General features: G+C 39.3%; 2 protein-coding genes across 4 annotated transcripts in view; one reads left to right on the top strand and one right to left on the bottom strand.

Annotated features, from left to right (window-relative positions):
* The window catches only part of LOC139954583 (hydroxyacyl-thioester dehydratase type 2, mitochondrial-like), a 49,855-nt gene extending 23,539 nt beyond the window's left edge, over positions 1–26,316 (bottom strand). For 2 of the 3 annotated variants that reach the window (XM_071954472.1, XM_071954456.1), the window contains exons 1-4: positions 26,013–26,316; positions 24,304–24,386; positions 23,653–23,753; positions 20,604–20,674 (exon numbers count right to left, since the gene is read on the bottom strand). In XM_071954472.1, the coding sequence (XP_071810573.1) occupies positions 20,606–20,674; positions 23,653–23,753; positions 24,304–24,386; positions 26,013–26,257 (498 nt within the window). In that variant the 5' untranslated portion in view covers positions 26,258–26,316 and the 3' untranslated portion in view covers positions 20,604–20,605. Of the gene's footprint in view, positions 1–17,562; positions 17,690–20,603; positions 20,675–23,652; positions 23,754–24,303; positions 24,387–26,012 lie in introns of those variants that run through there. The other variant, XM_071954465.1, reaches the window with a different exon arrangement.
* LOC139954575 (isthmin-like) lies at positions 7,614–21,021 on the top strand. Its single transcript, XM_071954443.1, has 5 exons — positions 7,614–8,213; positions 12,917–13,790; positions 15,849–15,992; positions 16,732–16,839; positions 17,287–21,021. The coding sequence occupies exons 1-5, from the start codon at positions 8,061–8,063 to the stop codon at positions 17,796–17,798; spliced, it is 1,791 nt and encodes a 596-aa protein (XP_071810544.1). The 5' UTR covers positions 7,614–8,060; the 3' UTR covers positions 17,799–21,021.
* Positions 26,317–26,541: the final 225 nt, after the last annotated feature.

The raw sequence follows: 26,541 nt of genomic DNA, 5'->3' as shown, positions 1-26,541 counted from the left end.
GCAATGTGTATAGTAAACACACGTGCACGTACGTCCAAGTCGTGAGTTGGTACATTTCAAAAAGTGTTTTTCTGCATTCAGCCGCAATACACCTAGTTTTTCCTGGCATTGCCGGAAAAAACGTACAAACTCACGACTTGGTCCGTACATGTACTTTGCAATTGTGTTTACTCTACGCATTACAGGCAAAGTCTGCCTCGATTGACGTCACGAACAGCGCCCTTGCCGGGTCGGGGTCTACTCTTAAATTTGTAAATAACATAAGAACTGATATTTTTAAAACCTTAGTTAACTGTTTATTCACATTCCACTCATCAAAACACATGTATTAATGACAAAAGCTTTGTTTGTAAAAAATACCACTTCCAGGTGACTTTAAGATTGTATATAGGCAAACGTAAATGACCACAAACATACCACAGAATCTCTTTGTGATGCATGTTTATACCATTGAGCGTTATAGTTTTATACTTGTAAGTTGTTTTGCTCTATTGTGTGCCTGTTTTTTTTCAATCAACATCATTGTTCAGCGTGTAAAAAGTAATAAGAGAGCATTATTTTTTTCATATGATTATGACATTTGCAAAATACACCCTTTTCTTAAAGGCATGAAGTTTCTAGCAACACTGCTCCACAGTTCAAAAAATACAAAAACTTTCTTTTTTAATTATGTGATGGCTGTTTTTACAATTGGGAGTTATGTTGTCATAAAATGCTTTATTATATTTTGTCCTGATATTTTGTCAGTCTTCATCATTGTTAAGCATGTAGAAAGTCATAAAATACATTATTTTACAACTTTAAATCTATACAATCCAATCGCCAAAAAGCATGAAGCTTCGGACAACACTGCTCCCCAGTTCAACAAATACCAAAACATTTTTTTGAAATTCCTACAGACCAGTATCTTATCTTTCAAGCCTGGTAGCCCAACTTTCCTAAATATGCGTCTTTCGGACTTCTGACAAACTTAGCAACCCCCTCTATTTCCCAAATTGAACCTTTGTCAAAACACCCCTTTTTGAAATAATGGATTATTCCATTCACAATTGACTGTACCTGGGTCAGGTGCACTTTTGGAAAGACCAAGGGTGTATATTTACCATATTCAGTTGATAATATATTTGGTCTTTACACAGTGAAGCCTTCAACTTTGGGTAATTTTCAGAAAAGAGCTAAATTAGGTGAACTATGGCAATTTGTTTTATTTTTAACCGTTGTCATGGCAACCAAAGTGCAATGCAAAAACTATGCTTTCTTTTTACACTTTGGTTGAAGGAATTAACATGTTCAAAGAGTAAACAAAATCCATGAAAACAAAAATTCATAATTTTTTGTTATACAATTTGAAAATAAACACGTTTTTTTCCGAAAAAGGACGATGTTTATGGCTGCACTGCTCCCCAGTACAACAAATACCAAAACTTCTTTTTTGAAATTCTTACAGACCAGTATCTTATCTTTCATGCCTGGAAGCAAAACTTTCCTAAATATGCCACTTTGGGACTTCTGACAATTTTAGCAACCCCATGTATTTCCCAAATTGACTTTTCCTCAAAACACCACTTTTTGAAATAATGGAACCTTCCATTCACAATTAACTGTACTTTTGTCAAACGCATTTTTAGAAAGATTAAGGATGCATATTTATCATATCCAGCTGAGAGGTAGGTCCACTATTTGGTTTTTACACAGTGGAGCCCTCAACTTTGGGTAATTTTTACTCATGAAAAGAGCTAAATTAGGTGAAAAATGGTAATTTTCTACTTTTGACCGTTGCCATGGCAACGAAGGTGAAAATGCAAAACTTATGCTTTATTTTTACATTTTGGTTGATGGCCTTCACTTGTGCAAAGTTTAAACAAAATCCATTTTTGAAAGTCTGCCACCACTTCTTTGATTTTTAGAGCAACTCAGTCTTAATATGTTCCGGTCAAAAGAAGAGAATTATATCACATTCAACCAGTTTAGCACTCACTGGACACATAAAGACCATTCAATCCAAGAAGGCCGCAAGACTCACTGTAAATAGGTAGTAGAAGTGTAGCCTTGAATGCCTTGAAAGGCAGTGGACACTATTGGTAATTACTCAAACTAATTATTGGCATAAAACCTCACTTGGTGACGAGTAATGGGGAAAGGTAATTGATGGTATAAAACATTGTGAGAAACACAGTGGAAAAACAGCTCCCTCTGAAGTGCCATAGTTTTAGAGAAAGATGTTATTTTCCACGAATTTGATTTCGAGACCTCAGATATAGAACTTGAGGTCTCGAAATCAAGCATCTAAACGCACACAACTTCGAGTGACAAGGGTGTTTTTTTCTTTCATTATTACATGTATCTTGCAAGTTCGATGACCGATTGAGCTCGAATTTTCACAGGTTTGTTATTTTATGCATATGTTGAGATACACCAACTGTGAAGGCTAGTCTTTGACAAATACCAATAGTGTTCACTGCCTTTAAGAGAAATACAAACGACTGAAACGAATCTATATGAGCAAAACGAAATCACGTGTGAACGAAAACGAAATTAAATGCATATATTATTAGCTGAAACGAAACCATAGTTTTTGAGTGGATTGGGGGAAATGCATGAATTTTAATGTTGTCAATAACATGAAAAGTTTGTACTGAAATTTGCATCGGGAAGCACGCACATTTTGTTGTGTGCAACAAGAGTGTTTTTTTCTTTCCATTATTCTCTTGCAATTTTGATGACCAATTGAGTCCAAATTTTCACAGAGTGTTGTTTTATGCGGTCTTTGACAATTACCAAAGGTGTCCGGTGCCTTTAATGAGATGGCCCTGTTAAAACTTGGGTGTGGTACAGTCACCATACCATAGTCCTAATTGTATGCTAGTTGTTGTTTGTGAAAACTAAATACGACTCATTGAGTTATTGTTAACCGTGTAACGCTTCTTGGTTCTCGTTTGTATGGATACGGCGAGTATGTAAACCGTCACGTAACAGAGTGACCTGCGTGAACTTGTCAACTGACCAGACTCCTGAGTGGATTCTTCAGATTGACCTGATCAACTATGAAAGAGATCCCCAATGGGATGATCCCACGGGTGTTTTGCCATCAAACAATGCGACCTATTCCGGGATACCAGACCCATTCCTGGATACCATGGTCGGGATAGAGAGAAAGCCGCATAATGAGAACTGATTGAACTCGTGCTGTTTAAAGACAGTGGACACTATTGGTAATTGTCAAAGACCAGTCTTCTCGCTTAGTGTATCTCATCATATGCATAAAGTAACAAACCTGTGAAAATTTGAGCTCAATCGGTCGTCGAAGTTGCGAGATAATAATGAAAGAAAAAACACCCTTGTCACACGGAGTTGTGTGCTTTCAGATGCTTGATTTCGATACTTCAAATTCTAAGCTTGAGGTCTCGAAATCAAATTCGTGGAAAATTACTTCTTTCTCGAAAACTACTCCACTTCAGAGGGAGCCGTTTCTCACAATGTTTTATACTACCAACCTCTCTATATTACTCTTATTTTGAGTAATTACCAATACAGTGTCCACTGCCTTTTAACAGCTACCTGAGCGGAATGTTTTTTAACGGAAATGGTATTTTACCTTGTTTATAATGCGCTTGCCTTGACCATTTTAATGTAATTTTGATATGTGTACACTTCTGAACTTTTCGTAATTATCGATTAAAAAATCAGGCCCCAATATAAAGGTTTTGAAAAACTAAAAACACTTCTGCCGTTGAGAGCGCGCGTCAAAGGACAATGCCGCTGACGTCATTTGTGTGAGTTTGCTTTGTTATACCTCCACGCTTTAACAGAGCGGCTTTACAAATTGGAGCTCCCAACTATGATGTTTTAAGAGTGATTTCGTAACAGAGCTTTTTGCAAATCTCTCAGAAAAGTGCTGGATAAGAGCATTCGAAATGAGTGTTTTTTACACAATTAAAATTTATTTAAAATCATATGACTCGATTTCCTTATTCATTGAAAACATTTTAAATGAAATTCAGCAAAGTTCACGACTTGACATTTTCGTTCAAGCAGGTCTTGTGAATCAGAGATCAGTTACTCTGATTGCTGACATCAATGAACTTTTCGCAAACTTAAATCTGAACTAATTAATTCCCACCTCACTTCAAAAAAATTAAGAACATCTATTAAATTTGTGACATCACTTGAGTGTTCGAGTGTTTGAGTGTGTGCTTAAAACTTTTCGTAAATATAGAGACCAGTCATCGTTATCAAATCCAAAACAATACATATTACACATAACAATGGTACCTGTGATACTGCCTGTACATCTTTACCTCAAAACACATCAACTTAAACCCACCCAACCAACGGTTCTTTAGGATAAATAAATGCAGTTCTATTAAAATGTATGCAGTATTTTTGCACAGCAGCAAAGACCACCACACTAAACTGCCATTCTTCTGCCTTATAAAAATCAATGTTTTATCTGAGTGATCCTTTGATATACAAACGCCACAAACCGGCCACTTTGGGAAATCATGTCACACAGTGGCTGGCACTACACTGACATAACCAACCAATGACAAATCGCAAGTGACAACGGTGACCAATCGGACCATCGGTGTGACAGTCACTCATTTTGGCGGCCATCAAAGGTCACCCGCTCGCCGACACCCATAGACCAAACCGCGACAACCAGCAGGCCGGCCAGATCACATGAAAGCCTGTCAAGGGTCACCTGAACAAGATCCACGATAAGAGGCTTTCAAAGTAGAGAAGTTGACCAGGTGTGAGAGGTGTTGTTAGAAGCGGTGTCCTCTCTCATGCCCCTCTGTTATGCCACACCCATAAAGTCTCTTGAGATTTGGTAGTAAGTTCCCACTTGAATGTCAAACATCCAACCCGCACTTTCAAAGGATAGGTTATCAGGCATTACACACCGCTCGAAAAGTTGACGCAGTTGTCGTGTACCCTGAGACCATCGACCAAAATATTTCAAAGTGTAGATAGAATTGTAGCAAAACAATAACAAACACCGATGAATTAACGGTGTTTTATGAACGGGACCAAAAGAGGCAGAAACAACACTCTTAAAGTTCAAGTTGAACTTCGTCATATATTGGGTGTTCTTTTTTCGTAGTAGTCGAGCTTCAATACCAAGCAAAGAAACTGCTGCTGATTTGTGTATTAACCGTCGTCGTACGTGATCAGTATGCAATGTTGGACCTTTATACGGCCCAAATCTTTTACCAAAAAATGATTGACGTAAGGCGTTATGCTATATGTACTCCCATTGTACCGGTGCTTTTAAGTGTTGAATGGTTGGTTGATTGATTTTAATATAAAAGTGCACATAAACATTTTGTTTGCTCCGAAAATGTTGTTGATCTTGTGTTTTCATTTTTGTTCCCGGTGTTGTGGGATTTGCACGACGAAATGCGTGGTTTGTCATTTCAGTGCGTTGGTGTTGATGCTATAAGTGTGGTATTTTTTAATGGATCTCTATACGATAGTTTGATAGATTTTTACGAAAGTTAAATAGATGTAACAATTCACTGAAGTATTTGTTTGTTTTCTCAATGCACAAGGCGGCATGATCCGGATCAGAATCTTGACCAAAGCAAACATATGAGCAGCAATTAGACCAAAACATCCTCCGACCAAACAGAGCTCAAGTATCTTCAAGAGGCAATGCCACCATGGAGATCAAAGCACCTCTACGCCCCTTCAAGACAATCGTCGGCTTCTCGCGATGCCACGAAATCGAAAAAAGTACGGGCTTCAAGTTCCAAGTACCCGTATACCACGCAATTAAGTGGGACTTCGAAGGCCGCCTCCCGAGTAGCTGATCTACGGGACTCCAGGACCAGACGCACGGTACACCGCTTCCTCCCCCTTGAAAAGACCCACTGTTGACTTAAGCCTGTAATCCACAAAGTAAAGTTGCCACCCCCACGGTTCCTCCACGGCCCTTTTTTAAGACTTTCGTGGTTCAACGAACCTCCCTTTAGTTGGGCTTATCTTTTTTGAAGCAATTAGCTACCTTTTTATTGGTGTGGCCTCGTGGCAAAATCCACATCAACTCCAAAGTTATCCCAGCCTTTTCTGACAGGTTCAAAAGCGAGTACAATCCCTCCATCATGTGGCACAAATTGATTGCTAGTTGCTAAACCTCTTGGGGTTCAATCGACCAGTCAAGGGGAATTTTCTTTTTCCTTTACAAATCCGTGACGGGCTCAAGAGATTTAAAGGTGTTTCCAGTTTTATTTTCTTAGGACTAACTTTCAACATAAATTGTGAGTTTCAAAGAAACAGTGAACTCTATAATATAGGTCATGACCTGGGCTTGGATTGTCGTAGGTGTCAATTGGAAGCAATAATGCGTCAAGTGCTGCCCGGGATCAAACGTTGGCATTTCAGGCGGGGTGCTTGGCTTCAATTCGCGGTCCGGTGATGTTTTCCGGCTAACGTGTCAAACCACAAGAAAACACGAGCGTTGTTATGTCAGATGGGAAGACCAGAATATAAACGGACATTCCGATACCGCTGGGTTCCAAACTTGAGCCCGAGGGGAGGGAATAAGTTCAAAAACACAAACAAAAACCCCGCGTACACAATTTTACATGTTTTATGTTATGCTCACGACAATGGTAAAAATGTTCGCACACCTCAATAAATGTTACGACTGAATTCCCCTCTGGCCCAAGTGGGATGTAGCTTTAGCAGAAAGAGCAAAAAAAAATTATGGTCTGACGTTTCGACACCAGCAGAGTCTTTCTCGAACAGAAAGTGTGAACAAATAATGGTAGTCTTAATCTGACGCATGTGCTAGACATCTGACCTAACGCACGATTCAAATAGTGTGAGACAACAGTTTGATCGTTGGCTTAAAAAAATATTTAAAAAAGCGATAGGCCTAAAAATTTCAGTTCAACTCTAAACCACAATTATTAATGCATCAAATAAGTTAAGTACAACTCCACGTCAGCTAAAGCCAAATAATGTTGTCGTTTTTTTTTTCGAAAAAGCAAAGGAGAAACTTAAATAACCAAATCTGTGTTTCGGGTTTTGTTTTCTTTCGAAAAAGAAAAGAGTAAAGGAAACACTTAAATATAATCCCCCAAATCTGTGTAGCCGACCCATGCAACAGACGGAAGGGTTCAACTAAAATTGAACTTGAAGATTTCTACGAAATCGAAACCTATAGGGGGAGAACAGTAACAGCCTTATTAAAGAAAAAACGAGCATCCATTAGTCAGCAGAACCATTGGGTGTTTCTACGGAGCTATCATGGTGCCTCGTAACTTATGGCGTCACTCCAACCACCACAGCCCCCCGGATGCGAGCAGAGAGTACACTTGACTGCCAGAGTGCCAACCCATTATTGCTCAACAGCTTCTTTTGTAATCGCCGTAAATTGAAAATTACCGATGACTGACGACCGTAAATTGCAGCCGATAAAAAAATATTTTATGATGATCGAGGACATTTATCCCCAGTGCACTCAACTTTAACGACAATTCTCAAAGATAATCACCAAGGGATCACTTCAGCAGAAACAACTCGTGAGATAAAAATGAGAAAACGTGTAAATATTTACAACTATAGATAAGTAAATTGAAGCTATCAATTCGGGGTCGCAGCGTGTCGAGAGCTACAGGCCGTTCACATTATTGCGGGGAAATCTTCCCCGTGCGTGTCCCATGAGGATAGACGCAACGGTCTCGCTTGGTAAAACACTGGCTACACGCACGGGCTGTATGTGACGGCACAAGTGGTCAGCACCATCAGAGCAAGTGTTTGAGCAAACGCCAACGGCAGCGATACACTTCTTGCTCTCACAAGTTCATTTTATCCAATCTGTCCCGAGGAACATCAACATCATAAGTTATTGTGAACATACAAGCGACAAGTTAGACAAACATGGAGTAAGCCCTTTTCGCCAAGTTATACATCGAATTCAAGTTGTAAACCATCAAGCGAAAACCGTGGATTTACCGACCGCCGAGTGATCAGTCCACTAAACCCGTTGAGAAGACCGCCGAGTGTGGCGTTTGATGTAACGCTCGGACGGCATAGGCTCGCATGTCGCAATCATGGCACGACTGACGACTTTGTACGGCGATAAGCCAGCAGGATTTTGTACTATTTTATCTCCGAACAGAAACATTTGGCGGTATGTGGCGAGTTGGGAACTACGGGTCATCGTTTGTATAATTTCTCTGTCGATGTTTACATCACATATAAAGGTAAATATAATACCCAATTATATTGTGTCACATTTAAATCAAGACTGCTTAAAAAGTTCTTCTGAACTGAGTATAACCGGCCTGAGATACACGGATTGTGAAATTTGAGTGTCAGAATTTGTTTATATAGAGATGTTGACTATTTACAACATAGAGTTATGTTATAACAATCACTGATTAGTAAGAAACTTTAAGTTTATTACACATCCCGGCCATTGTGAACAAAAGACCATAAAAGATAAACTTCAATATTGTGCCTTTGCACACAATTGAAACATCATGCAGGGTCACTGTTTAGCTCAAAGAGGACCCCCAAGATTACGATGCATGCAATCTTCCAATCTTCAACTCAATGAAAACGTAAGCTCAAGTTATTCTTGCTTTAAAGATCGCCTCAATGGTAAGATAAGGTTTGGGGGAAACCATAGCTGACCCTCCTGAGCTCTTCTATAATCGTTTATTTATCAGGGACAACATATTTATTGTAATAAGAAAAATACTAGGGCATCACTGTCCACTAAACTAAGTTTTGTGTAAAGCTCTAACTTCACCCCAACTTTCTTTTGTACCTCCAAGATTCACTCAACCTTAAATTTTTAAAACAAAAATCGCCAAATCAATCATTACACTAATTATAAATTCGCGTGAACTACATTATTGCAGACTCTGATTATCGATCCAAACAGAGAATAGAGTAAAGTTTCCTCTTCTTTCCCGGAAAGTTGTGGAAACGGGAAGGAACACGAATTGAAGAAAGTATCCTTCCTCCACGGGACAAGACACCTTCAAGATCAAATCATTACAGAATACAGTGAGGCCTCCCGCACGTACGACACGTTTCTCTGCTCGTTCGCATCATGTTGGCTTTCCTCATCCACACAGCTAGTCTGTGATACCAATCAAGCTTCCTTCTTTCTGCCTTATACTGAATACAAAAAGGCATACCATAAAGTCAGTTTGGCTATGAGGGGTGCCAAATGGCACCCTTCTTAAAGAGTCTATTGGAATTTACTACCTGAAATCCTGATTCACTGTCTGATATAGCCTGTCCCAATCCAAACGCAAATCAACATAGTAGCCCTTGATGGATATGCTTCGTTTTTTGAAAGGGCAGGGCACCAAGGCATTTTCTCCTTGGTAAAGGCATAGGGCACATGGGGACAATTGTAAATTTCTACAGGAGCACCACAGGGGGCATGGAGGCAATCGCCTTCGTTGCCTTCGTTTGAAGTAACATGCCTATCAACAGTCATCTTTCTACTTTTACTCTTCCGTTGTATTATTCCCCCTCTTTTTCAGCTTCCACCAGTGGCATGCTTTTACGGTTTTTATGATTGGCAACTTCCACAAAATACAAAATAGAATGAGCCAGATGGTTTCGAATAACGATTTGCAGGGACTCACTGATCCCTTGCGCTGATCTACACAATCACCACACAATCTCCATTCAGTTGCCTTTGTGAATGGTTTGTGAATTATTTCCGTTTTCACGCGGCTTGTTGGTTTGGTTTCGGGTTTTTTCCTTCTAAATAATAAGCGTTTAACTCCTTTTGCCAGCGGTTTTTTGTTTACCTTCATTGTACTTGTGTGGCACGGATTTTTCACTACGAAATGTTTATGCGGTATAGATATGTTTCTTGTTCACAGAGTCAAACTTGTTTACCTGCTTGAAAGTTGTTGCAATAATAATGCATTATACCACCTTCCTCATTTTTTCCAAATTTAGACATCTGGAAATGGAGATGTCAATCATCAACAATATGTGCGAAGAACTATTAATTATCTGTTTTGAGTGCCTCGTTGGTCCGTGCTCTTGATTTTGACAAATGAACTTGTAAACTGAATTCACCCCTCCCCCACCCCACACCCAAACTTATCTAATGTCTACAAACCGCTTTAAAGGACCATTACATAATTGTTTTTTTTCTGAAAACAGTTGCTTGCAGTGTAAGCACTTTATGTAATCCACCATATACATAAACTGACAAACCTGTTGAAGTTTGAGATCGATCGGCCGGTCGCCTGGGTCACGAGAAAATAGTGAAAAACCGATTACACATTTTGCATGACATCGATTAAAAAAAATGTATAAAACGCTCACTGAGCGATAAACTTGAAACGGGAAAAAAATATTTGTTTCTCATTGAATAACGACTTTTCAGACAAAATATTTCAATGGATGTTTTCTATATCATCATAAGACCGTGTAAGTTTTATGTAAATCTTTGATCTTAGACGAGCTTTTTTCTAACCAATTCTGTAACGTTCCTTTAATCATTTCCTCTCGTTTGAATGACAGCAGAATGTTTTTCTTTCAAAATCACACAATTTTTTTGTTTACCCCACAACGTGGTTTTATTTACACTAGTACTTCACGTTGAAACGCGAATAAACAAAACAACTTCCGCATTGTAGTCGACAAAGCCAGCGTAGCCTTGGGGATATTTTCATACACAATTTTCGTCAATTGAGAGTTTGGAGAAAATGTAATTTACGGATGACTTCAAGTCAGTTGTAAAAGTAGGTCTCTTCATCATTAAACTCAGCTGGGTCATGATCATGACAAACTGTTAGAATGGGCTGGTCGACGTGTCTATGCGAGCGAGTAGATTTTAGAGTAAGTTTCAACATAATGAGTTGGGCAAGCAGTGACTTTGCTCCTTCAATCTGTTACTATTGGTGTTTTTTCTTCTTCATTTTTACTAAATAATCTGAAGTTGTGCTTTTCTCTTTAAAATCTACATGTATTTGCCAAACCTCTAATTGTTGATTTTTTAAGGAACATTTTGGAACACATCACTTTTTTGTTACGATTTACGATGTTCATGGTCTGTAGTTGAGTTAAAGTATAATTTTAATGCTGTCTCCTAATTTGTATAAACATTAGGCACTATTTTAATGCCATCAAAGTTATATACGATTGAGATTGGTGGAGTTATAACCAGAACAGATTTTCCCAATGACTCATCCTCAAGCCCAGATGGTTTCCTTCAAATAAATATATCTCAATAATAATAAATATGGTTTGAATTTCCGTGTTCATTTTCATCCCTTGAGGATTTCCGTGATCACTCGGCGACCGACCCGACCGACCGGGCCGACCTTCTCACGGCATCTGGTCGGCGTCACAAACCGGTTTGTACCGCCGCGGTCGCGTGTCGGCCCTGTTCGCCGACCTTCGCCACTCTAATTTCTCCACAGATTGTTTTCTTTCCTTTTGCCTTCTCATGTTTGCGATCACCAGAATGGTACATACCCGTTTAGATACCGATTGTTAATCGATATGGGCATTAAAAAAAGGACACCCCGTTTGATCTCACCGTCAACATGCCATTGTTCAATTCCTTTGAAACTGCGGAGGGAGAATATCTATCTACATGTGTACCCGCAGCAGGAGAGGGATGTTTGCGAACTGTCAGCAGAAGTTGGATCACTGCTATACCCTCCAGAGACCATTACAATTTCCCCAAACAGGTGCAGGGCCGAATGTTTCGGCTAAAGAGGCACAAAGTTTAACTATAAACATGGTAAAAAAAACACGTCCAGGAAAGAAATGAAGCACTGACAGTTATAAATTGTTACAGAAGTCCATGAACATTTTGGGTTTGTGCATTGCAGTCATGGGTTGTTTACTCTGCTGTAAACGGTCAAACAAACAATTTTGTTATCACCCCCCTTGATTGATGCCGACATAGATACCATTCTATTGATGTGTATTTACATAGGATATGTATAGTAAGTATTCTGGATTCCTACCATAGGTTGTGTGGTATTAACGTCGTAATATGCTGATTATCAGGAATCGTCGGACTATATCAAAGTATTTTAGCGCGAAAATTTATGCTTAGGGCTCATCAGTGTTGTGTCAAAAGTTTGGTATTGTCTCAAAATTTCAAACGAAATGTTTAAACAAATGAACCCGTCCGGTTCTTTACAGAGCCAACACTCCCTCAAAAGAGATCTTATACATGGTTGTACCATGGAGGAATACATTTATTCCTCCATGGTTGTACCCGCAAGTTATTTTCATAGTTACTTCATAACAAAGATAATGTTTTTAAAAAAACAATAGTAACAATTGATCGTTTTACTTGTGCAAGTATTTAATGCATTACTTAAAGTATTGTTTAAATAAATCATCGAATAAGAGAATGAGTTATATTATATTTAAAAATTGTTTCATCTTTGTGTTTGTCTGCTGGGATGGGTAGAACAAAAATAGCAGTCCCAAGTTGGAAAGTGTGTACGAAACCCATATACATTAAGGAGTGCTGTTGCCTCAGAGATTGAAGACAAACACAAGAAGGTTCCCAGTTGCAGCTATTAGTGTTTGCATAAAATGTGTGAAGACAGTGATTTCCGTTGGAAATCTTAAGCTAATCTAAGTCAATTCGTCACATGCATGATACTTCACGGAGGCAACGAAGGCGATTGCCTCCCCCTGGTCATTGCCTTAGTGCCTTGAAATGCCCCTAAAGAAATTTACAATTTCGTCATAGAGTGCCCATTACCAAGGACAAAATGCCTTGGTGCTCTTGCCCTTTCTAAACGAAGCATACAGGCCTGGAAGATTATATGGAAAATGTCATTGATAAAAGTGCACATTTTGCCATTTTGTAGAGTAAGTAATAATACTTTATTTATAAATTTTCATTCAATGCTAAATCTTTGAAAATCGTCCCCGTTCTTGTCTTTTTCCACAGGCACTCAATGTTCCTTCAGGTAAAGAAATTACAACCATGGAATCACCAGCTACGGGTTCTGATGAGAAGTTACCAGGGCAACTCAAGGATGCTGATGGGGTAATCTTAAAAGACGATGAGAAGAGAACGGGTAGTAGTGACAAACCAACCAAGGAAGAGAGACAGCACGGACTACAAACAAACTCAGAGAAGGATGTGCAGGGAAATGACAAAAGTGATATCTTACTTGAGAGGCGAGACAAGAAGGTGGATGAATTAGACAAGAAAGGGAATTTATCTTCGTCAGAACAAGATGTTGGAGGTGGTAGCTTAAAGACATGGGAGGAGCTTTGGAACGAGGAGGTCATCCCGACCGACTTGGACTCCCCTATAGACGGGGATGATTACTACACGTATGATTACTTTGATGGTGACACCGACGAGGAAGCAGACACTGGTCCCTCGGTTGAGAGGAGCAAGAAGGACACCTCCTCGGCACCGCAGAGCAACCCCAAGAAGCTGGACCGCCTTGCCGACATCGTGACCGGTGCTAACGCCCCCATGGGACTGGTCAACTTCGGCACACCCAACCCGAATATAGAAATCACCATTGAGGTGGTGAACGGTGATGACGTCAAACAAGATGGCGTCGTGATATCTATGGATTTAAGAGATGATGCGCCATTATCCCCAGAGAGAGGCGATACGGATACTCTTGAAGTTAACAACAATGGTGGACGGGGGAAAGGTAAAGGTAAAAACGATCGACCAACTCGACCCACGATAAGGACAGGTGTGGAGGACTCGGTCAGGGATGAACCGGAGTGGAGTTCTTTTGAATTCGCGCCATTTCTGGTCGGGATACCTGTTCCCACAGGGGACGGATTTGAAGCAGGTTAGTTTTTTACCGTACAAAGAAAAAACAAAATGGTTAAATAAATGACAGTGAAGCACATTAAAGAAAAAAATGGAGACTTTGCAATCTATGTGTGGATAGCCGGTCAGGTGTTAGCGTTTGGGACTGTGAAGTCGTCACACACATGCTGCATGATGCTGCAGCCATTTTGAAACTCGCAAAAAAGAAAGTCGACGTGAATTATGGAAGGGGATTTTCATTCATCAACACGTCTATTACTATACTCCTAAAGCTTAACAGAATGACACTTAAATCTTTCAATATGAAAATGGACGGCCTACTAGTTTTGAAAACTTGCAATAAAACATTCACAACACGTGTTCATGCTATCATGCGAATTTCAAAATGGCGTCCACTGACTTCATTCAACGAACGCACACAACCAGCAGTAAGTGCAGTGAGTGAAAATATGGTTGCAGGATCTTTAATGTTTAAAATGTGCAAATTGTCACTCCTCCTCATGACAATCACCAGAGGGTTTCTGATGCTTCTGCGGTTTAAGTCTTGAACATAAGTCGGCATTTCTCAATCGCCAGCATTGTACTCTGCTATATCGTGGTTAAAATCGCCACATGTAAACAGCCCAACAATATTTCTCGTATCATTATCTGAGCAACAGTCTAAAGATAAGCCAGAGTTTGTTACCACAACCCCTCATGTTTCCGGTGAGCATTGCTGGGCAAGAGTACATCCTAACATGATCCTATATAACGTCACCCTACTGAGAGGACTAACAGTGGGTAATAGGCCTCCCACCCGACCAGGGACCAAGCCAGGGCCTGTACCAAGGTTGCTGTCAAGTCTTTTCACGATAAGCGGGCGTTATGGAATGCGCTGACTGATCACCAATAATTCCACAATTTGACAAAACTCAGCTGTCGGCTGCTCGAGGTGCTAAAGCCAAGGCCGGCGCTGTTGGATTTTTTTAGAGTCGTATACACCTTGGTAAAAAACATGGCACATTAATAATTTCTATGAATAGCAAGATGTGTGTTATAAGCAATAAGCCTACAGACAATATCCAGCAGTTATTTCATCTGACCAGAAAGGCAACATAGTACACTTATGAATAATTATAGACTCTTAGGATCGCGATTTTTCGTTTTACATACACATCGTAATAATAAAATGTTCCGTGCAGAAACGTCGTATCTCGGCGCGTACATGTTTTGTTTGTACATCCGGGCTATTTCAACGTGTTTTTGTTTAAATAAATTATTGCAAACTCGTGCGAAACGTTAAGGCAATACGCACAATTTTTTTAAGTTTTTCGTAATTTACTTCACCCCCCCCCCCCGATCTCCTTGCTCTTGACATGACATAAAAATGACCACGCACTACGGGAGAGGGAAATCCAAACCACTTTGAGGGAGATAATTGTTCTAGACACCAACCACGCGTGACAATAATGGAGGACATTCATTCGTAGAACGCAGCATGTTCATTAATCGTTTATTTCATTTTATTGTTAACTCAATGATGATTATATAAAACATTATTCTCACATTATGTTTAACCAAATAAAACCTTACTTGGAAACGAGTAATGGGGAGCTGTTGATAGTATAAAACATTGTGAGAAAAGGCTCCCTCAGAAGTAATGTAGTTTTCGTGAAATATGTAATTTTCCACAAATTTGATTTCGAGACCTCAGATTTAGAATTTGAGGTCTTGAAATCAAGCACCTAAAAGCACGCAACTACGTGTGACAAGGGTGTTTTTTCATTCATAAATATCTCGCAACTTCGACGACCAATTGAGCTCAACTTTTCACATTTTTTTAATGTATATGTTGAGATACACCAAGTGAGAAGATTGGTCTTTGACAATTACCAATGGTGTCCAGTGTCTTTAATAGATGTTAAAATTGCATATGGCATAAAGAAGAATAATTTGTGTTTAGTTGGTAAGACACTGCTGTAGAATTGCAAATGTCGTGGGTTCGAATCCCACCCGAGCAATATACATGAGGGATTTGTTCACAGAACTCGGCGGTAGTGTACAATGAGTAACACGTATGTTCTATTCTTATTGACAGAAAACGAGGAGAAACAAGGCACATGGACCGGCTGGACTACCTGCTCTGCGTCATGTGGGGGCGGTAGATCGGAGAGGTCTCGCTCCTGTGGATTCTCCTGTACCGCTACAGAGTCAAGGGATTGTAACCAACAATCATGCCCACGTACGTCACAAATTGTAATAAATCTATTCAACTGTAGATTATGTTACGAATCTACACTTAACTGTAGATTCGTAACGAATCTACAGTTAAGTGTAGATTCGAAAAAGTAATCCACACTTTCAACAACAGAGTGACGTCACAGAATAGTTTAATTATAACTATTTAGATATATATATAAAGACATTTCTATTGCAACATCATAGCCCAAGTTTTTGCCAACCGAGGTTGAAACACTATGGAAAGCTATGATTGCAAATCAAAGTAGACATAGATTGTACGAATTGGACAAAACTATTTTTTTAGCCTACTAATTAGTTGAATTTGATGGAAACAAATCAACAAATCAAAAGAAATATCGAGCTAGTGAATCTTTCCAGAAAATGTGGAATGTGGTCACATTTTTTTAAACATGATTGATGGTTTTGTTAACATTCGGCCGGCCATTCCACGGGAGTGCATTTAGTTTATCAACAATGGAAAGGTCTATATGGATGGCAATGCCGAAAACAATAGATAATGACTGGTGAATGGGACGCCCGCTATCGTCTGAAAAGTCTTTCATTGTGTCGCCCTTTTTAAGACAAATGAGTGACCCCTGTGAAACAACTATCTTTTGTCTCAAACGTATTTTCAAAACCTCTAGAAGATCTCGTGCTTCATGTTTACATTCTTTGAAGAAAATTATAACACTTAGTACGTGCATAAACAAGCATAATGACAAGGTTTTCATTCGAAACAGGTCCTGGTAAGAGTGCGATACCCACCGAGATAGTTACCGAAGACCCGCCCCAGCTTACTGCCCTCAACGAGGAGTATCTCGACATGGTTTTAACACCAGAAAATTTCGGTGAGTTTTCAAAAATGTATCGAGCAGTCTTAATTCATTGATGGCCCGGTGAAAAAATTTGTTTTCTAAATCACAAATATGTGTTGGTATGTTTTGTTAAATGTGTTCGAAATTTTGTTTAAAAGCTCGTGCAGAATTCGGTCGCGTAATTCGTGCGAAACGTTTACCTCCTTTGTTGAAAAGTTTCACAAAATGGGTTGGTAACCTATATATAATTCATAGATAACGGATGCGAAAGTTTTTGAGAAAACAGGACACTGCTCAAAGGCCACGGTATAAACGCAAACACGGGATTTCGGACGGACATTTCCCTCAGGGGTTAGCGATTCAGTACCAACTTTATGCCAAGAAACCTGACTCCATTAATTAATGATAATCACATGTTTGATTGTGCCAGTTCAACCAAAAGAACAAATACAAATGAAATTGTTTTCCTATTTTCTCAAGATGTTGACAGCTGTGAGGAATGGATGGGATGTCGGAGTGAGACTCTCCTCTCGTACTTAGCTCGGCTTCAAGACCTGCCAAACTGTCCGTGCTCCTACCCAACAAACATCCGTCAGAATAACGCCATCTGGGATCTGCAAAAGCGGCAAATGTTTCACTGGAAGGACGCTAGCGGCGACGAGGCCAAACTCCCCGTCTATAAACCCACGGCAGAGTACTGCATCATCTCCACCCTCTCCCCACCGAGTACCAGCCTTGCCTCACAGCAGTGTTGCTATGATGACAACCAGAAGTTGATCACACGCGGGCCTGGCGCTGGTACCCCACAACTCATCAGCGCCGAGATCTCACCTGAGCTCCACTACAAAATCGACGTCATGCCGTGGATCATCTGTAAAGGGGACTGGACCAAATATAACAAAGTCAGGCACCCGAATAACATGTGGGAATGCAAGGAGAATCCCATCCAAGCCGATTTCTACCAGCTATTTCAAGAGGCGAAGAATTACTGATGACATGACAATAACACTGGGGTGAAAGTCCGCAATGGTCCATCCTGGGCTGCCCGAGGGGGCAGCCTGCCGTAGCAATGACGGTAACCCGTGGGCTAGTATGCCGATCAGTCAACGCTACTCGGGTGCAAGGCATTACTTGCCTTGATAATGGCCCTGGGGGCACCACTGCTGTTGTCTTGACTGTCTTTTTTTGGATGACCATACGGACATCGTGAGGATACCAAGTGCGACGACCGCTATTGAGGCGAGAGAGGGCAATGACATTTGGACCATAGTAAAACGATGCAATAAAAGTAACACAGGTTGAATGTACAAAAATAACACACAAAGGACGGGCTGTAAATATTTATAAACAATTTTTGTTTGTAGTAAACGTTTAAAGATAACAAAACCTTATAACACTATTTGACTTTTTTTCCGTGTGCATTGAAGCCCCTTCTTTTTGGCGGTAAAATTTGCTCGGCGTCGGATGGGTTGTGGCATGGCATTTATGGAACTTGCGTAATAAGGTAACGCCAAAAAACAGTCTCACATCAATGTGAACATCAACAAAATCTCTATTTAGTACGACAGGCAGGTGATGGGATTGTGCCGTTGATGATATTAACATGGAATTCGGCACACAGTCACGAGTATGTTATGGGAAAGAAAAGAATCTAGATAGTATGATCGCATATTTGTCTTTTGGAAAATACATGTATATATAAGTCAAGCAATGGCATGCTACTGTGAGCATTTTGAAAACTGCCTGATTCTACCGACAAGATTTCAGAATTCCAATGTGCGTTGGCGATTAGCCGAATATCTTTCTTATTACATACTCTGACTGCGTGGCAACATCCAAGCTTGTACAATTCAAAGGCACAATTCCTTAACATATTTCATTTCTCCGAGGGTATCTGTCCCACAATTTGGTCATTTGGGGTGAAGAAGTTGACCAAACCAGGAGCGTTAATTACCATGACGCTTGAACTACGACCACTTTTCGTTCTGCGTGGAAGGGAACGTTTTATAATTCATATTCAACAACCAGTCCTTTTCGAAACACGCGGTCAAAATGACTAACAACAGTGAAGAAAGAATGTAACTTTTCCATTACGTCAACATGACTCAAAATCATACTTGGTTGTACCTTAAACACCATTACTTTTAACCGAGTGTGATGGTCTGGTATAGTGGCCCGAGTCAAACAAATCATCCTTATTACGGAGCAAAGAATACGTATGACAATTTGAATGAAGAAAATAACAGTTTCTAGAATCAGCAGGGCGCCATCAACGGTTGTGCAACGGAGCGGATACAGCAACCCCTGTGTCTAAACTAAGTAATTAGCCCATAATCTCAGTTTAACAAAAACAAATAGTAACTTGGTCTTATGTAGTGATATTCTTCTTAATGATTGGCTATTTATCTCAGGGATATCAGCTTAAATGTATATTATATTTATTACGAGATGAACCAAAAATATAACCAAGGTATCACCCTGTGTTTAACAAAAGTGCAGGGGTCATATCATCACTCTTTAAAATTAAACAAGAATCGATAAAATCAATTGTCCTGCAACAAAAAGTAGTAGACGTTCTTCATTGGAACAAAATGTGAATGTACTTGTACATGTTTTATGAAAAGGGCAGATTTTTGCAAACCAGGCGTATAATTTGTGATACTTGAGACTGCCAGCACAGAACATTGGTATACATTTTAAGACACTATTGTAGACATTGGTATGACAGCCTTGTGTTGATGGTTACAAAAGCATCCATTATCCAATAATATCAACTTGTAATTTTCGATGTCGCTTCATTTTGGATGTACCAAGTCGAATGGTGGATTTGGTACGGCATGAAGCTATGTATATTTGTTATGGTGTACTTATGTTTCTATTAGAGTCCCAATCGTTTTCCTGCATATTGTGTTTGTATATTTATTGGCCTTGTGTTATTCAAAATCATTTCTTGATAGTGTTAATCTGTTCTTTTATTTTTATATTATCATCTGGATTGCCTTGCTTAGAAGAAAATATAAACAGTAGACTTTGATACTCAGTTGAATGATATTTATCTCAAAGTCAGCATTTGAACATCTTTGAAATATTATTTTCAAGATATTACACATTTAGGTATTACTATTCATTTGAAGAAGAAAAAAGACTGCCTAACTTGTATGGTCATAACTTTACTGGCCCGATGCTAAAATTACTTTTTGAGCCCTGCATCTGGTAAATGCTTCATATAAAGAATTTTCGGGCTGTTTAAAGGCAGTGGACACTATTGGTAATTACTCAAAAGAATTATTAGCATAAAACCTTACTTCGTCACAAGTAATGGGGAGAGGTTGGTAGTACACAACCTTGTGAGAAAAGGCTCCCTCTGAAGTAACGTAGTTTTCGAGAAAGAAGGAATTTTCCACGAATTTGATTTCGAGACCTCAGATTTAGAAATTGAGGTCTCGAAATCAAGCATGTGAAAGCACACAACTTCGTGTGACAAGGTGTTTTTTTCTTTCATTATCTCGCAACTTCGATGACCGATTGAGCTCAAATTTTCACAGGTTTGGTATTTTCTGCACATGTTGAGATACACCAAGTGAGAAGACTGGTCTTTGAAAAATACCAATAGTGTCCACTGCCTTTAATAACAAATTTACTGATATTTCTGAGGGCCAACAAAATACAGAAAAAAAAGTACCAATCAAGCTTGTAAAGATGAATTTGTCATTGACGACTAATATTAGGGGGTTTTTTTTAATTCGAGCCACGACTAGACATGGATTGATTAAAATAACATGTCAAAAAATTATTACCTCTATTGTCGAGGAGGTATACTTGGTTTTCTCCTTGGAACAAGAAGCCTTACTGATCCAGTTAACACATTCTGTTTGGAAATGTAAAAGATACAAGTTAAATAAAAAAGAGTGGTTTAAAGAGTTTGCACAAATTGGTAAATTTTGAAATAATGTATAAAGATAAGATTGGCATGGTGGAAAACTACCATTTACATAGTTTTGCCTGATATGCTTTAGTTTTTGAGAAATGACTGAAACAGTTAATTTTGTCCAAACAAGAAGCTGTTTGAAAACGGTGAAAACAATAAACAAATCAGGTTTTATTTTAACATTTTCTTAATTATGACTCCATAATTAAGCTTGAACTTTTGCATGTTTGTTATTGCATGTTAATGTTGGGGTCACATAAAATATGGATACTGGTGTTTGAAAATTACCAATGTCGTCTATGAGTCTGCACGTATACACGAGAATATCAACTGTTAGTACAATTGATTTAAAACGTTAAAGAGCCAATAAAGGATGATCTCAATATGTCAACTATTACCTTTTTATGGCTAAATAGACATCGCAGATACCGGTTAATAACTATTTTACTTTCAAAATTTGCATTTAGTAATAAATAACTTGAGTCAAAAATGCACCCGGCCGCGGGGCTTTTTCAGCCAAGAGTCAAAAACGGCTTATCTATTATAATGACCCTGGACGCCAGTGACGAATTTCCCCTATTGGTTTTGAACACAGTTCTCCAGCTCAGGCATTTCCACACCAAATAGCCGCCACTGACGTCACGATTCCTTTGTCACGCGGGTTTGTTTGACCCCACGTTTTTCAGAAATTGGTTCTGGAGAAAAACCCATTTTTACCATGTTTAACGTGAGGTAAGAGACTCGTTATATTTTTGATGTTTCCTGGATGGACTGCAGCTGTAAGAGAACTGTAATATCTATATATTTGAGATCATCCTTTATTGGCTGTTTAACAAGTCAAATACAAAGTTTGTGAGCGGAGTGTTTGAAACAAGATTTGCTCTGAACACATGGAGGGCATCAAAACAGTCACATGACTGAACAAAATCATCACACTCTGACCTTTGTCATTAACAAATTCAGTGGTCAGTTCAATCAGAACAGTCAAAGGGAAACTACACATGGCATGAAGGAGCTAGTTAATGTTAAAAGAAATACTTACAATGTTTTTTTTTTTTAATTACACCAGGCATGTTTTTTTTGGTTATTGGAAAAAAGTAGGAACGACTTTTTGAGCATAAGGGCTTACCTTACCTGTTCACATGGTGTAGATATTAAAAAACTGTTTATTCTATTAAACAACAGTTTTTTGTTTTGTTTTTCTAAGGGCATAAAAATAAAAAAACAGACTAAAGCAGGTAGAATGTCATGCCAGTTACATACTGTAAGCCAGACAGACGTATGGGTGACTTAAACTGAGACGTTCCCATTGTCTTAAATTTTCAGCCCATGAAGTTAATAATACTAGGTTCTGGTGAACATCTCATTGGGAGTGCACTTGTTAATATCTCTCCATGCTACAATTACACAGTATTGTTTTTAAGTTACAACCAAGCTGTGCACGGTTTACAGTGTTCCCCTCTCACAATACGATCCCTCAGCAAAAAATAAATAAAAAATGGTAAACCATATAATCACCATGGATTGATATCTTTAAAGATCTGCTGAATAGCCCTGGCATCACTTTAAACAGATTCCCACTGTCTTTTCTAAATGGAATGTGAAATGTAAGATGTTAACACAGCTTGCTGCACTGATTGTGATATCACAGTGAATCAGAGTGATTGGGGTTGAAAGTGACCACCCAGTATGTTACCTCTGCTGACATCATGATGGCGTGTACCAGCAATCTTAGGGTGGTCTCAAAAGGTGGAACAGGCCACAAGAAAGGAGGGACACTCTCCATACGAGGGTAGGTAGGGTAACATCAAATTGATCATGGCATCAGTGAATTAGGGCTTAGAATGATCACCCAATTTCAACCCTCGGGTGGTCTCAAAAGGTGGAGAAGGGTTTTCAAAAGGTAGGGGGTTTATAAAAGAAGGCCAGGTGAGGTCATGACACTGAAATGATCATGACATGTTAGAATCAGGGATATCAATGCTTAATGACCACCAAGATACATTAGCTCTGGTGACATGATGATGGCTGTTATCGGACATTCAATTGATGTAATGAAAGGTGCGTGTTGATGACAAGTAAAAGGGATAAAACAGGGATGCTGATTCTGAGGCCACGCCCTCTGTTGCCCCTGGTCTATAGCCTTGGTGCCCATCAAAAGTTTCCCATTGACAAAGATTTTCAAATGGAAGTGCCCTTTGCAAAATGAAAATGACCTCGTCCTTTCAAAGATGGAATTCCAGTTGCAACTCCATGGTTGTACAGACACTAAGTTATCTTAATGTGGACACCTCGCACATGACGTCCCAAGAAGGTAATAACAGGTCAAGGAAGTCGCATCATTTCTACCCTGAGTGTGTTTGGTATGTACACACCTGCAGGCCATTTGACCTCCAGTTCTGTAGCAATTATCTAGTGGGTCAGTATTCTGACTCTTTACTTCATAAAGGTACTGGAAACCTAAGGTAATTTTCAAAGACCAGTATTCTCACTTGGCATGTTCAAACTTAATGCTTAAAATAACAAATCTGTGATAATTTGAACTCAATTGGCCATCAAAGTTGCAAGAGTTTAATAAAAAAATATAAAAAAACGTTGTTGCACAAATCTGTGTGCTTTCAGATGCCTCAAAAAGGCCTCGGGCCTAAAATATTTTATTATTTGAGTGAGAAATTACTTCTTTCTCAGAAACTAAATTCCTTTCTCTATGCTCAGAGGGAGCCGTTTCTCACAATGTAACACTATCAACAGTTCCCCATCGATCTTCACAAAGTAAGTTTATTTGCTAACAATTATTTTGAGTAATGACCAATAGTGTCCAGTGCCTTTAAAGCAAATATGGGGAATTATTGACCCCCTTTCAGCACAATGACCCTTGAACTACCATTTGAACTGTCATTTTACATTAACATGCATACCTCATTCCGTTCATTGGCAATACATGAAGCAGAGCAGGTTACCAGACGCCGATCAATATTGACTACTGTGACACTTGCTGTGACAGGCTCATCTATGTACACTGTGTAAAAGGAATGAAACCATTCTGTATAACATTGAGAAATTGACATGGACACATATATGCACCGCTGGATTTATTTCTATTTTTGTCTTTTTTTTTAGTGCATGAATGTAAATGGTGAAACACAGGAGGGAGATCTGACCACATTCCTCAGTTTGTTTTTTGTTTTTTTTTCTTTTAAATATTTGTGTCACTCATGCAAATAATACTCTTATTGTCTCAATAACCTTTAGAAGTTGAGACTGGACTTGATATAAAATACTAAACTTTTTGCACTTAAAGGATGTAGCAGCACTGTAACTAGGGTAAATTTGTAGGGGGCACAAGGGGACATATTTTTTAGGGGGGGGGGCACTTAAAACTTAAGTTTCCTTTTGCATCTCTCTTTAACAAAATATTAGCACATACTTATTTTCATGAGTTACACCAATAGTCTCAGTCTGAATGAAACTTTGAAAGGAATTCTTTCGGGCTAAACATATTTTGTTGGCATTGTAGAAGAAACAATGAAGGCTATCTGGCTATTTTTCTTGTGGACTAAATAACTTACAAGGAGCTGGAAATTCACACATCTGTGATAAGACGATGGTTCCTGGCCCTGGCAGTTTGGTTCCCAACACTGCTGAGATTAACCTGCAAAAGAAGGGAAAATTCAGTGAAAATACTAAAACTGGTAACTCAGAGTTTGCCCATAATATTTGTAGTGAATGGCCAGCAGAACCATGCAGTTAGCCTGTCATTTCACCCTTCCATTAAGCTTTTTCACTAGTCAATAGGGGGGCCTACTTCAAATGAAGTAGGAAAGCTTTTCAACACTGAAATGAACTAGCCAGACAGGTGATTTGCAACATGCTCCATGCTTGCAGAGAGTTCTGACTGAAGGAAGTTGAGTCAAAAGAGGGCGCTATCAGGGAACAGAATCTCCAGCTAGTGCTACATGTGCACCAGACTGGACCTGTAACTTTGGACCTGCAACTTAGTCAATCTAGTCAATCAGGTCAAATACTTACTATGGCAAATGTGAACCCTATACCCACACTGCCAGCCCATTCATATTATATTGGGATGCATCCCCTATGGGTAGGTCATGGGATTTAACCAACTAGGCCCCTACCTATAGGTGTGTCCACTTACAGTACCTCTTAGTCTTACTTTAGCCTTCCCTACAGTGCTTTGGCTGTTGAAATTACTAAGCCTTTGTAAAAGTTGTTGCACATGTTTTTTTTTATTTGCTCAGAATAACTACCTTGAATGCATCACATTTATTTTTTATAATGGACCGACTCAACTGGATGTGTCGAATGTTGACCGTTAACCTCCAATTGTCAACATTGGAATCAATGGTGTCGAGGGTACACACAAAATTCTACAGCTGTTTCATGTTAAATTAAAGCTACAATGCCTGTGGTTCCTGCAGGTAGAGCTACCTTAACACGAAACAGCCTGGTTTATTTTGTTTGTACCTTCATATCTTGAGATGGCATTGTGGATCCATCCTAAAATGACTGCATTTCATTATTGATGCACCCAGGTGTAAGTTTTAAGGTGCACAAGGGAATGGGCTTGCATAGACCCAGAAACTGGGGCGCTGTACTCCTTTTTTCGAAATTTTGACATTCTCAGTCGTCGAGCGAAAAGGAGTACACAGCGCCCAAGTTACTGGGTCTAGGGCTTGCACAGTTGCAGAAGGAGTAGATAAGGAAAGTCAGTTCATACTTCCTGCGAATGGGAACAATACCACACAAATTTTGACGTCACAATTGACACTGAATAATTCGCAACATATTCAACTCCTGCAAAATATTCGCTGCAAAACATCCATGTGACATCATGGGTTTTTTACTCTTACTTGTTCATCTGGTCAACACACTTTCTAGTTTTAATACTTGGGTAGTAAGTAGTAAGACCAAAATGTAAACAAAGATTTAAGAAATAGCTTAGGCCTAGCCCACCTTGTTAAGCTGCTAATGGCTCCGCTTTTAACATCGGTCTCATCACTGTCACCGTTACAACATCGGTCTCATCACCGTCACCATTATAGTAATGGTGACAGTGATGAGACCGATGTTAAAAGCGGAGCCATTAACAGCTCAACAAGGTGGGCTAGTAAGCCTACCCCAAAAAATAAACAAAAACACAGTTCACTGCTTGTTATGAATGCTTATTATTCAATTGATTACTTAGAGCCAAAGGTCACAAGGTGGCTTGTGCAATATGAATTCAGAGACACTCTGGACAGTACAGCAGGCAGATACTCACCCGTTTACCAGAATCCCGTGGACAATACACCTCCCGAACCGTGCAGTTTCAGCATACTCATCATTTACGTGAATAGGGTTTGTGTCCTCACTCAGTTCCGCAAACTTCTGCACGTCTTGTGACGAAAATGTCTTCGTTATTGAAGCTGTATCTCCTTCTTGAAACCAAATCCCAGAAAAACTTCTGGAGGACAGTGGTCTTGACACTAATCTTGCAAATGTAGTAACTGTTTTAGCCAACAACATGTTGTAAAACAAAATTTACAAAACCCGAAAGAATTTAAAGTGTCCTCCATTACCCGCCATAGCCACATGTCAATGTTTACGAGTTTTAGTTTCAAGCATGCAGTTCGTGTTAAGGCAATATATAGTGGTTGTCGGCTTAAGAATTGTCAAACTTCTTCTTGAACTTAAAAAAACACAGTACTTGTATAATTTTGCTAGATTAACTTGTTTAGAAAACAGAAACTAACTAATTATAGGGAAAGTCATTGCTCTAAACGAATGATTTTGTCACCAAATGTGCGTTT

Source organism: Asterias amurensis, chromosome 1, assembly GCF_032118995.1.
Source record: "Asterias amurensis chromosome 1, ASM3211899v1".
In the NCBI taxonomy this organism is placed as follows: domain Eukaryota; kingdom Metazoa; phylum Echinodermata; class Asteroidea; order Forcipulatida; family Asteriidae; genus Asterias; species Asterias amurensis.
The sequence above is the reverse complement of the archived record's forward strand: the minus strand, read 5'-3'. Positions and strand labels throughout refer to the sequence as shown.